Source organism: Macrobrachium rosenbergii, chromosome 20 (genome assembly GCF_040412425.1).
Source record: "Macrobrachium rosenbergii isolate ZJJX-2024 chromosome 20, ASM4041242v1, whole genome shotgun sequence".
Lineage (NCBI taxonomy): Eukaryota > Metazoa > Arthropoda > Malacostraca > Decapoda > Palaemonidae > Macrobrachium > Macrobrachium rosenbergii.
The window spans coordinates 32,326,843-32,340,848 of NC_089760.1; the positions used below are offsets into that span (position 1 = coordinate 32,326,843).

At 36.9% G+C, this 14,006-nt stretch overlaps 2 protein-coding genes across 7 annotated transcripts in view; one reads left to right on the forward strand and one right to left on the reverse strand.

The window, feature by feature from the left end:
- The window catches only part of CCDC53 (Coiled-coil domain containing 53), a 49,051-nt gene extending 46,943 nt beyond the window's left edge, over positions 1 to 2,108 (reverse strand). The window contains exon 1 of the mRNA XM_067122420.1: positions 1,896 to 2,108. Coding sequence (XP_066978521.1) covers positions 1,896 to 1,940 — 45 coding nt within the window. The 5' untranslated portion in view covers positions 1,941 to 2,108. The remainder of the gene's footprint in view (positions 1 to 1,895) is intronic.
- A 4,919-nt stretch (positions 2,109 to 7,027) lies between these two features.
- LOC136849223 (serine-rich adhesin for platelets) overlaps positions 7,028 to 14,006 on the forward strand; it is an 87,247-nt gene continuing 80,268 nt past the window's right edge. For 4 of the 6 annotated variants that reach the window (XM_067122428.1, XM_067122431.1, XM_067122425.1 and 1 more), the window contains exon 1: positions 7,028 to 7,164. The gene's annotated coding sequence lies outside the window, so the exon portion shown is untranslated. Of the gene's footprint in view, positions 7,165 to 7,464; positions 7,708 to 14,006 lie in introns of those variants that run through there. The other 2 variants (XM_067122429.1, XM_067122426.1) reach the window with 1 other exon arrangement.

Genomic DNA, 14,006 nt, shown 5'->3' on the forward strand with positions numbered 1-14,006 from the left:
AAAAAATTGGTGGGGATTCACCATAATCAATCAAAACATCATAGTACACACTCAAGATGAAGCAAAAATTTCAACAATCAATCAAGAAGAGCATAGCAAGATGTCTGTTGTTGACAGCAGCCCACCCCCACAAAAGTGCAAGTGGTGGTGCTGGGAGGGCGAGGGGGAGGGTTTCCCCTGACTCACCCACCTACCACCAGTTAACTATCTCCTGCACAATGGAGATGGTTTTTATTCTCTCTGGAACAAAGAACATAGTTTCACAAGTGACTGTGGACATACAGGGAAAGGAGCAACAGATACTGGGTGAGAACAGAGTACAGTAGATTAACACTTTTCTAAAAGCACACTGGAAACCAGATCCAAAAGAATGAACCTACAGAAATGAGGTTATTTCCAGTAGAATTATTTTTCATGAAAAAAAATTGGTGTCCTAATGAACTGTAGTTCTAGAAAGACTCCTATGGTATGCTTATAGGTTTAGCCCCCAAATGTGTTTGATAAATGAGGTAGTCACAGGGTAATACTTTATCATAATGTTTTAACTCCAGCCAACACCAAATTTAATCTCAGAAACAATCAAAAGATAGTCATTTTGTTTTTTTTTTTCCCCAGGAAATATATGGAGCAAGTGATTAATACATCAGGTATTTGCCAATAAAAATATGAAGGGTTGCATCTTATTACAAGTCCCTCATTATAGTTCAAAGATGTTCTGACCCTTATCCTAAGTTGTTCTGTTTTCTTCCATATGTCCATTAAACCAAAGCTAATGAAACACCTTAGAAAATAAATTAAAGCTAATGGGAGTTTTTTGCCCTTGCTACATGTTAATGCTTTATGCATTTTTTTGGTGACTGTTACTTTTGATAAGCATGGATTACGCTATGGACTTTTTTGACTAATCATATATAATTTATACATTTCCAAAAGAGATTGGTGCATTGTACTTATTAATGGTTTTCAACAACCAAAAGACAAGATTCCCAACTTCGGTCCCCATAATCACTGAATACAGGGAAGAGGGGAAAACAAATAACGCTAAAATTGTGGTTCACACAAACACCTAAGGTTAGAATTTCATAAAACACAAGACAATCTGTCTCAAAATATATAGTCCATTCATTTAGGTAGTAATCAAAGGGTAATTCTACAGAGATAGCTATTATTATTAATTCAATTTTTAGACTTAACAATACAGAAAAGGGTGTATATAATTCAGTACAGGCGAGATAATTAAAATAAAAATTACCAAGATAACAGATGAGATAATTAAAATAAAAATTACCACGATAATTTGAGAAATTTGCTGTCTTTCTGGTTTTATGTTCATCCCAGAGGGCCTGATACTAAACACAACACCCTGCGGAACTTTCCTGGGTAAAACTGGGAACTAATTCTAAGGCCTGGTCATTGCCAGTCACCGAGCGGAATACTTACTGCCTTTTGTATATATTTTAGCTTATGTTCATGGCTTTTGATTGTGTTTATGGGTAGTTCGCAGAACGACGAGATCAAGGCTTTCCGATGTTTAGTGTTACTTGGGGGGTCCAGGAGGGCCAAAACCCCCTGTCCAGATTAGGGCATGATGTCCTAACCGAAGTCAAATTAGGAAGGTCAGCTTTGGTTAGGTCAGGACATAACATTTTAAAAAAGATTAGGTTTGTTTTCGTCTGCAGAACTTGTTCCCGTTGTTCTACACTCGCCCCCAAATAGTTTAACATCGCGTTGAAAAGAAAAAGAATGGGCCTATGCCTACCAATAGAAACGATAGCCTATACTCAGCCTGTAGGCTAGCCTATAACCTATTACGGTAAACCTTCTTCATATTTACTCTGGCTGGAAGTTAATATCAGCTTTGGCTACTTAATTAAGTGAAAAATTCCATTACTTACCTTCGAGAGGTCAACATGAGGAGTGACCAAAGAAGACCTTATCATTTTGACGCATTTGTCCAGCAGTTGAAGTTTTGACAGTAGTAGGGGGGCGGAGGCAATGGCAGTAGTAGTTGTAGGATTGAAGCTTTGTAACAGCTCACTGATCTACTCTTTATGTTCCTGGTAAAGTTGAAGAGTGATTGTGCTCCGACTCCTTTTTATCGTTCTATAATAAAACCACAGTAGGCAAAGTTCTAAAAGTCTTAATTTTCTATTATATTATATTATATTATATACATCCTATCTCCCATTTTAGTTTTCTGTAAAAGAAAACTATTGTGCCGGCTTTGTCTGTCCGTTCGCACTTTACTCTGTCCGCACTTTTCTGTCCGCCCTCAGATCTTAAAAACTACTGAGGCTAGAGGGTTGCAAATTGGTACGTTGATCATCCATCCTCAAATCATCAAACATACCAAATTGCAGCCCTCTAGCCTCAGTAGTTTTTATTTTATTTAAGGTTAAAGTTAGCCATAATCGCGCTTCTGGCAACGCTATTGGATAGAGCACCACCGGCCAGCGGTTAAAGTTTCATGGACCGCGGCTCATACAGCATTATACCGAGACCACCGAAAGATAGATCTATTTTCGGTGGCCTTGGTTATATGCTGTAGGGGATGTACAGAAAACTCGATTGCGCCGAAGAAACTTCGACGCATTTTTCTTGTTTTTTCTTGCCATCAAGTTGAAATATGCTATCAAGGCTAATTGCTTTTTTTCCCTTTCTTATTTTCCCGAGCGCATGTTTGTAACGACATTCACTGAATCGCACTATATATTGCAGATAGCTCATTAAATAATCAATATCACAACACCCAAAAGCAAGAATACTTCTCTAATTAAGTCTCAATATCTTTTAATTTGGGCAAATATTACATTCATTTTTATTCACCCAGTCATAAACAACCATAAGACAATCAACACAGTCAGTGGTAAGTCTGAGTTATCATAATTATATCAAATATAATTATCATAAATTTTCATTTATCACTTCTAATTTGCGCTGTTCTATTTCCGACTGACACAATTCAAGCAATGAATTTGTAACCATAATCAGTATTTGTTTTAATTCTCTTTATTTCCACGCCCAAAGTTTTGCAATTTGTTGAACTTACCTTATATTCACTATTCTGTCTTTCACTTCCAGGATGACATTTTAGAACGATGTGGGGAGTCCAGCCTGTCGCAGATTTCCTGAATAACAGATTTATCTTCTCCTTTACCTCCTTTACATCATGGATTAACTGCAAATAACAATTTGTGCCAGTTTATGTATCAACCGCATTGTCCTTGTAAACATATCTTGAATATGCTCCGTACTATGAACATTAAAAATCATAATTTTTGTGTTTCAATGTTTTTTCCTCATTATAGAAAAGTCTCCTATGCTATGTATCCAAGTCGCTGCATCTTCTCTGCAACTTTCATCAGTAAGGTGAAAAACACTGACATCAGACGTAGACCTCGTATTAATAATTGAAATATCTTTAAGTACAAAAGCAACCGCCACACTTTTTCTTTTCCGTGATTTTACTTGAAGTTTATGACAACCTTATTAACCAACACGCTCTTTTCCTTAACCTTATCTGTGCAAGTAACCTTCTCAATATTAGGGCTAATTATCTTCCTCATAGCAATTGCGGTAATTCGAGCTTTGCACGAGATTATCGATTCTCGACTCAACTTCCAGTGACTCGGTTTTATTGGTAAAGTAATAAATTTTTAGATAAACGTCCCGGGGCAAATGTGCTGCGTCACCAACCGTTCTATATCGTAAATTTTCAAACTCAGTCATCCTGGCATACTAATTTACCCCTCCAGTACTCGCTTTATAATTTATATAAATAAGCTGGACTAATTTGGCCGTCATTTTGCTTTTTGTTTTACCATTTACCCTTTAGCTGATTTTTCCCAGCTGCTCCATTTTTCTTAGGTTTACATTTACCTCTTTCATACACTCTCTAGGCTAGCTTGTCCACATTTTTTTTTTACCTCAATTTCATTCGTTGTTGTTTTACGAAGAATTCTATTTTTATTTTATCTCATGATTTGTTTCATATGCAGGTGTTTTACATGACCCTCGGTGTTCGCTTTTTTCTCTTCTGCAATTATGGATTTTCGTCGCAACTTGCTAAGAGTACTTTTAACTAGTTTCAGTTATTCAGACGAGCTCTTTTTCACCTTCATCTACACCCTGCAGTTCGTATTCGCTTTTTTTTTTTTTTTTGTTTGTTTAAGGTTCTGTTCCATCGAGCCTTCTGTAATATATCTACTTTCTGAGGAACTTCCTGTTCCTTTCATGTACTTAACTGCTTTTGTTTCTGTTGTTTATTTCCATTTGTTTATCACTGAAGAGAGCTTTTACGAGGCCGAGGTCCGATAAATCGAACAAAAGGTTTTCTTCCACCAATGTTATTAAATGCGTTGTACCTGTCTCGATTTACGTTTGTAAAGATAATCGCACTTTTCTGTCCAAACTACTTCTTGTTGTTGGTCCTTTAAAGTTTTGGATCACCGTTTAACAAGGTAAGATCGCATTTCTCTATCAGATCCATGACATATCGTCCTATGTTCAAGTTTCATCCAGTTCTTGGATAAGCTGTTCGTTCACATTTCCTTCCATCTCTTTATTTAACACACTAATTGGGATTTTGTTCCTTTCTCGATCGTGATCGTGTCCATGTAGGATAATTTAAACGGCTTATTTTTTGTCTCTTGTCCAGATGAAGTTCGTCATTTCAGCATAATATTACTAGTTTTGCTTTCATCTTTTTCTTTCTTTATTTCTATCTGTCACGAAATCTACATATTTAATGTTCGCTGGGAACAGATTTTTTTCCAAATACGGTATACTTATATTTCAGGTATACCGAGTTACGCATTTTGTATATTGCAGTACTCGGAAGACTGGTCAATTCTATGATATTCGTTAGGCGAATTTCTATTTTACGTTTATTTTCATTACGGAAAATGCCTTCGCACATTAGTAAAACAAAAAATATTTATTTCTCCCCGCTGACGTACCCTCCCCCCGTCCCTACCTCCTTCCATCAAAAAAATATTATTTATTTCTATTTTGCCCAGCTCCCCACCCCCTCCTCTCTCTCTCTCTCTCTCTCTCTCTCTCTCTCTCTCTCTCGTTTCCTTGTCAGCGTAACTGCATGAAGCCTGCGGCCGTGAACGAAGCAAGAGGCAATTTTCCTCTTTGACAAATGAAGGTAGACCGATTTACGAGAGTAATTCATGTTTAATACATAAGATGCAGAGGCTTAGGATGCTGATTATCTTTTATACCGAAGTGATCTAGGAGATAAATGAACCTGCTGCCTAAATTGGGCCGTGGGTCCCCATGTATCTGTGGCGTAAAACTCTCTTTGTTGTAAAGAAAGCTGTACATATATATGCACGCAATAAATAAATATTTTGATACATAAACTCCCCTCTCATTTTGATATGTATAGATTTTTCAGTTCAGCTTAATTACTGAACTAAACATGTTAGAGAGTTTAAAGAATCTTGAATAATTCATTGAATTTAAAGGAAAAGACGAGATTTTTTAAGCCACGAAATGCTAGAAAACGGAAAAATATTCAAGCAACCTGCATTTCACACTGCCAGCGTCTCACACTTTAAAGGTTGCAAATAATGTCATTTGTGCTTGAATCATTGAGTTTGCAACTGTTAATTCTGGCAAGCAGGTGTGAATATTCCAGGTGTTGTAACAGAATTTTCATAAGTCGTTGGGACAGGAAAAGGGAAGTTGGCTCAGCCTATTCCATGCGAGCCGGTTTCTTTCAAACTACTCAAAATTTATATATTTCCGTTATACATCTATTCAGTTATGGAATTTTCTCAGTATTCCACACTTACAGCGATTCCCAGAGTATGTTCAATGTTCAATAGAGCTCTTGACATTCTTTGAATTATCAACGCCCTTATAAAATAAAGAAAGACAAGTACCCAGCAGCCCAATCAAATGTAGGCTTTTTACAAGGTCTCACTAAAGAAGACAAATGACATAATCAATAACTGTGAAGCTTTTGATGCTTCCGACCTTGGTATACGTGTGGGACGCTTCCTTCTCAACAAATAAGTCTCTCTTCTCATAACGGTGGTTATTGTTTCTTGAAATTGCGTATTAAACATGCACAGTAAAAGATCGACAAAAGAAAAGATTGTAGCTATGCGATAAGTTATTCGCCCAGTCTTGTCATCTCCCACAAAAACATTAAGATTTTAGGAGCGCGAGCTTACCTCATTAGTAAGGAGTTAAGTATGTAACTTTTTAAGATTATTTACGTCATTTGAGCTTGGAAGACCAAATTTAATTGATCTGAGTCCTCACTGTCTATTTTAATCAGTTAACAACTAGCCTACCTGTAATATGTGTTTCTGACAGTAAGTCTTAAAAAAAACCAGTTTGGCCACAAAGGTAATTACGTCATTCTGATCCTCCTTGTTCTAAAAGATGACATGATAACCTAAATGTTCTGATAAAATTCCGTAATATCCATCACCTTTAATTCATTATATCTGCAATGGTAACTTCATTAGCCTTAGTAATTTTAACCAGTTCACAACCAGAAATTTTCCACATCAACTGTAAGAGATAATAATTTGTAAATCTGTAATTTATAATATTACATTTGATCACCATAAAGATATGGGCAGTGCCCCAGGACCAGGTCTCTATAAAAAGAGCATCCCGATCTAACACAGATTTTAAACGAATATCAGATAATGACAAAACATGGAATAGTGGAAAATAAGTCAATCTATGTACACTGGATAGAACATACGATAAGTCACATCTGCTAATTAATGTACGGATAAGTATCACTGGTCATAATGCTAAAACTTCTCTCAAATTGAGAGAAATCTTTAAAAAAAGAAGGGAGGGTGTGCTGAAGAATTGGCAAGTTTCCCCTTTAATGTCACATTTATTTACACTCTCCTCTTTAAAAGACATCAGCTATATGATTTAACAGTACTTCTATCCCGTTTAAAGACCCATCTAGTAATATATGTCCGAGACACTATGGAATATTTTATAAAGTAGTCATAGTTATTAAACCACAGGGCAGATATTTGATAGTTTAATGGCGCGCATCCAGGGGGCGCGAATGTTGCAGACCAATGGCGTCTGCTGAAACTTGTGAACTGTCATTACGACAGTGACATAAACAGCTGCTGCGCTCTTTAGCAAACCAATCATCGACTCTCTCCTGCCGTATGTATAATAGAGCCAGATTAATGTTATTTAATATAACTGGGTCCATTTTAAATATTTTGGGACTAAAATTCAGGTAGGTGCAGTTAGTCTTGCATGGTGGCCTGTTAGATAGGTAGGACCAGGTTACGTTTCTCAAATAAAAAAAAAAGTTTTGTGGTTAATGCAAAATGAGCAATGACGAGGTTTTGACCTCTCATGCTGAACCTGTTTGAAGCTTTCATTTAATCCAATTTAAGGAAATATTAGTCATAGATGACTCATAGTTTCCCTCTGCAAGGGCAGACGAAAAATCAAAACAATCGTAGAGTGAGTGACAACACCCAAAAGTTCCCCCTAACCACCTCGTCATTCAGCTCAGTCTAGGCATACATCCTTATGCGAAAGGCAGTTAATAATGTTATTACACAGGCTTTTATAGACATGCAGTGGAGGTTTAGGCCTTAAAAGTCGTTTTCAACGTAGATCAGCAGGGCCTATCTTAGGATTCGTAACTTGTCGTCGGGAAACCCAGTACAGGAAATGCATCAGAAGACTGAACATGTAATTGAGTTTAAATCATCATAAAATAATTATTGAAGAAAAGAAACCAACAAGTAAAATGTAGCAAAGCTACTCGGCCCGTTGGTCAGGGCTTTTTTAAGGACCCTTTTAACTTATAGGTTACTATGAAAATTTGTAACTAAATACACTGATTTATTTTCCCAAATTATCATTTTATGCATATGTAACCATTACTGTGAGTGTAAACCATTTTCTGTTCTCTATCAATCCTGTACATGCATCAATGATGGGGTACCCCCCAGTGGGAAGTTTGGTTCATTGGTTGGGAGAAAACCAAAAATGGTTGCAATGCATTAGTCGGAAAACTGTGAATTGCCTAGCTCACAGTATAGGCCTAATGACTAAAAAAAATTCATGGCATGCATATCAACGGTCACCAAAAATTCATAAATCATGAAAGGGACAGTTAGGCTACAGGGGTGCACCTTGACCTAACCTAACACAGGTCACTGAGTCCTTAATCCACCAACTAACTATATTTAGAGCAGGATCTGGTAGAACTATATAGTAGCTCTGCGGCGGCGACTGCCTTCTAACTTAACTTTTTCTACAGTTTTTTTGGTTGCTAATTATGAATTTACCTTTAATTTTTGGCGCTCGAGTGTAATTAACCTGTAATTAACCTCTGAAGTCCATCCAACAAGGGATTTCCATACACGATCTTCACGAGACAGAGCACTGGTACGTCTGTTTCGAGCGGTTCATATCCCGTCTGGCAAGTGCAATAACTTGTTAACGTATGGGTACCCCCCCTTGTTAACGTATGGGTACCCCCCTTGTTAACGTATGGGTACACCCCCCAGGCCAGTACTAAACACGACAAAGGGACATTCCATTTGGCCGACAACAAACAGATGCACCGCCAGTATCAGAACCTGTAAAAGTGTAGAAAAAACCAATTGAAAAGGTAAAAACAGGCGTGGAGCTAGTATATAGAATTACCCAGGATCTTTCTAATTATAGGGTACTGGGTCCTTACTAGGTGGAGAATGCCCTTTGCACCCTTGGCCCCTCCCTGGAGCTTCTCAACCTCTCTGGCCTAGAAGGTTCTACACTGCTAGTTATAGCCTTTAGGTGCATGGACATTCACAGCTTACATTGCATAGATTTACGTTTTTTCTTGCCTTAAGTATGAAAGATTTAACCAGTATCTGGATGTTCTTTCACCCCTGTCTTACATGTGTGTTTGTATGTTATTGTTATATTATTATTTTTATCAGTATGGTTGTGTTTATTAGAGTAGAGAGAGAGAGAGAGAGCACAATCATTTAAGCTTTACCTTATGTAGCCATTGCATGTTTGTTGTTTTTCAGTCATATTATGGGGTAAATTGTACACTGTTTAGTATAAAACAAAAATAATTGTTGTCTAATGAATGTTTAGTTCACTAGAATTGCATTTAAACGTGAACTACCATTCAGCATTACTGTATGGGTAATCCGATTACGTACTGTTTTTACTTTCTTGTTATACTAGCTATATAATGAATGCTGTGTAATTACACAGCATTCATTATATAGCTACATATATTAAAAAATCATATGGCAATACACTATACTTGTGGATTTCTTCCATTTAATAAGAGTGGTTACTTGATCATGAATATGTACCCTCAGTAGGACAGGCTAATATGACAGTTCTTAAATGACACATTTTGCTTGCTAGTGTCCAATCTTTTGGTTTTGATTTTATTGTATACAGCACTTACAAAAAAACCAAATGGATTTTTAGGTAGTATAATGTAGAGGTAGCATAGCTAAGGCTTGCCGATTCATTATTCCTTTTTCCACACTTTGGATGTGTGCAAATGATTGAGGGATTGTGGTTTACAGTAGCTGAATGATTTTAATCTTAAATTTTTCAAGGAATTTATTTAGTTATGGTAAAATTTTGTAAACACATTTTACCTGGTGGATAGCAGATTTAATGACTTACATAGCCCAAAATATTCTTTCTTCACTTGACCATGGAGAACAATCCTTGGCATCTTGCCATATTTGTTCAGTGTTCTAGGTATGTGCACCTGTAAGAGGATTCACAAACTAGTGTGAATTATTACAGTAAGGTGTACATCTCTCTTATGGCTAAATTATAGTAGCCTGTCCATTTGTCACTGTGAATTACTTTAATTGCTTTGATAAAACACTTAATTGAGGGCACAAGAGTATCAACTTTCCATGGCTGATATACTAGAGGAACAACAAACACCTGTTCTCTGACTCCATGCCATTAAATACCCACACAACAGAAAAGGCTCCCTTGTTAGCAATAAGACCTCCAGTTAATTAAAGTTTGAGCTGTTCAGCAAAGGATATTTATAGGCAATAGCATTCATCAAGGGTAGAGTTTACCACACCTCTACTAAAGTATTTTCCAAGAAGGTTCCGTTAAGAAAGGTAAAGGGAAAACCACATGCACAGTAAGACGTAAGACAGTCATATTGTAAGCGAAGAGACTGTTGTGAAAAATGGTTGCATTATGGGCCATCAAAGTACTTTTGCTTAAGAAATTGTTTTAGCTGGTTGAAGATGGGAGGTAACAAGGAAATATTAGCTGCTTTCAGTGCTTAAGAATAGTACATACTTATACCTTTTTTGTTTTTTTGTGTCTTTGTGAAAGAATAGCAAGTGACTGGGTGTCCAGCTGCTGCATCAGCACACATATCAGTGAAAGAACAATCAGCTTAGCAAGGAGCGTGGCAACATAAGTGATGAGAATTTGGAAAGTCTTGTGGCTGAGTTTGATTGGTTGTAACAGGAAAATGCTGGAGATCAGTAGTTCAACACTGCCATGTATGTACAAAATTACTCCAAGTTAAATGCCCATTTCGGACTTCGAGTTTGCGACACATATGGAGATTATTTTTAATGGCCAGACATCTGCTGTCATTTTGTGACTGACTGTTTGGCTTTTTTGGCTGTATGTGACATGCTGGTTAAGTGCTCCAATCTTGCAATAGAGTTCGTTCCATCTTTTTGAGGGTTAAGATGTGGAAGGTAATTACTCTCTCATGGTAGTTCTTGGAGGGGGTTATATATATTTAAATCGAGAACTATCATTGTTGAGGAAGCTGATTTTACTGCCTATTTTTGCTGAATTTTTAAAATTTTTGTTATGAGCATAAGGTGTGAAAATGTAATGTTAATTTATAAAAAGACACAGCTGTTATAAGATTCTCCATTTTCTTTAGTCAATGCATTTCATAAAACACTTTGTTCTTTACCGCATCCAAGTATGATTGCTTTGATAAGTTGGGAGGACTCTTAAGGACCAGAAATTGGCTCTTGGAGCTCATTTAAAATGTATTTCATACTAACACAGTTTTGTTTGGTGTATGTATGTGGTTTGTGTTTTACTGCTTACCACATACTGTACAGTATTTTGTTCTGATATACAGTCGAACCTGGGTATTTGTAGGGGATGCATACCACAACCCCCGCGAATAGCTAAAATCCGTGAATATTTGACACCCCTCGAAAAATGCTTATGTAATAACTGCCTATTTTGATAGTTCAGACAGCAAAAAAAAACCCTCTAAAAATGCTTATACCTAAGTGTTTTAATAGTTTAATCACAAAAAATGCATCTGGTCACAAAATTATGAAAATACAGTAATTAATGAATATTTCTCTGTGAAAAACACCCCGAATAGCCAAATTTTCCACAAATAATGTGTACAGTATATACGTTCCACAGAAAAATCTGTGAATAGGTGAAGCAGCGATTCCGGAACCATGAATAGGTGGGGGTCCACTGTGCAAAGAAAGGTATCATAGCTGGCTGTATATTATAGTTCATATTTATAGATTGCTGGGTCTGAGAGCAATTACTGTAATACCTTGAAGGTGGCAGAGTAGTCTCGATGATCAACCCGTGATTCCAGGGGTAGGAATCCAATAGGGGGTGGGTGAGGAAAACACCTGTATCTTATTGGTACTTTTCTTTTGGAACAGAGTATAAGGTTGACATTTAGAGAGACTGCTGAGACCATTAAAATGGAGAATAAAACCTTTTGAAAAGTGTAGGATGTCTTTTAAGGATTTTAATTTTGTATTGTTTTTAAATATCTTAATTCTGATTCGTTATGTATGGTGAACCCACATACATTAACACTAAACCTCTGATGCCACAGTAACAGATTACTGTTCTGATGAACCTCTTTTGAGACTGCTTTCCTGTGGCTCCAGTAGTGTTACATCACAATCACTTGAAGTTGAGCAGTAGCATTATGAAATTGTTATTGGGGTCCTTGCAACCACGTCTTATCTGAATTTTGGCCTACGTGCCAGTTTCTTTTCCTCTTGTTGAAGTGAATGGAGAGATTATAAAGTGATGTGGACGATAACCAAAGAAATCTCCCCAGAGTAGCAGTAGGAAGCTGGGAGAAGCAGGTATGCTTGGGGTTAGCGAGTTGTCATTACTTCATCTGTTGTTGGAACCCAGGTTGAATGCATTCTCCCTATAGCCTGAATTCATCTTCAGATTTGATATGTGATAAGAAATTGATGTGCTATGTTGAGGGAACTTACAGAGGAAATTTCAACCATAGGGTTGCAAGGTTAATGAACATGGATGATGGAGTTGTACCCCAGGAAAGCCTCCAGATCTTTGATTAGCATATTTCCAGTACATGTACAATAAAATGTTTTTACTGCCAAAACTATGCCATTTAGTAACCTCATCATCTAAACAGTGTGACATTTATGAAAAGTAAATAAGAAATAATAATTGAAAAGAACACTATTTAGAGAAAGTGCTTGAGAAAAGTAAAAGAATATGAGCAACTTTTCCAATTGAACATTTTCAAAATGTAATTCTTTCAAAAGAAGCAGATAAAGAATCCGAGTCTCACAAAAGACTAATCTGGAAATATTACAGTAAATGAAAAGAAAACCTGCCAAGACAAGACACATTTCTAGAGAGAAAGGTACACTAAATGAACAGGATTTCAAGACTGTTCTAACTTCAAGAGACACGTCTCATTAAATGGGGTTATATTTAATTGTAGGTACTGGTACCATCTCAGCCTCTTCAGAAGCTGAACTAATGACCTTTGATGGAAGACTAATTTCTGTTAATATGCACTCACAGTTTTGAAGGTAGAGCTAACGTCTTATGGCTCTTTGGTGGTTGGACTGTACAGGCAGTCCTCGGTTAATGGCGATCCGATTTTACGGCGCTTGTCTAGCGATAAAAAATGGCAATTTTCGGTGCTGAAGATCGCCGATTTTCGCCTATCGGCGCCAATAATGGGATATTGGTGCCAATACATACCTAACAGAGGCGCCAATAACCGAAAATTGGCGCTTTTCGGCATAGATAAGGCATGAAAATCTCCGATTTTCGGTTAGTGATGTTTTTCGGTTATCATCACACCCCCAGAACGGAACCCCGCTGATAACCGAGGACTGCCTGTATATAGATGCTGCTTTCTTAGAAACATCAGTGGAGGGGTCTCCCATTAAAAAAATAATGGTTGCAATTATTCCCTGTCCCAGTGGAGACAGGAATGCAGGGGAGACACTTTGTAATGAGAAAGTTGAAAGTTATTACTGATGCATACAAATTACTAATGACAAAGTCACTAAACTGGCTTGTTTATAGACTACTCCAAAACCAGCCATCAGGCACCAAATGAACTGTAAGACCTTTAGAAAATGAAAGAATAGGTTGTAGTGTATTGAAGGGAACATTTGTATTAAAAACAGTATGTGGAACTTTCTGTACATTATATTGTTAGAGCCAAATAATGTATGAGGAATTGAAAACATTGAAGAATTTCTCTTTTAACCCATCCTGTATTGTTATAAAACTCACAATGAGCAGAACACCTGTCAACAGCTGGTCCAAAGTCCAGATACTGTATATGGGGAGGGTTGAGTTTGTCAGCAAGGGGATATGGAACCTGTAAAAAAAGATTTGAATACCAAATCCAATTAACTGTGTAACTCAAATGGCTCTCAATACTAGCAGCCTTTAAATAATTAAATGGTGTAAAGATTTTTGTTGGTAAAATAAACCCTATAGTAAAGCAACCTCAAGCAGTGAAAGCTGGATTAGGTTTAGAAGAAATATGAACATGTTTAATTAAAATAGGGTTTACACTTAAAATAGGCATACTGGGGCAAGATGAAATAGGAAGATGTTTTGACAGAAGTGGGATAATGAATGAAAGATATCCCCGATCTGCATGAAATTTTTTATGTTAATGTGGCATTTAAGAACATACAGTGGAAAAAATTAATGAAAAATCTTCAGACAGTACCAAATGTCTTGTA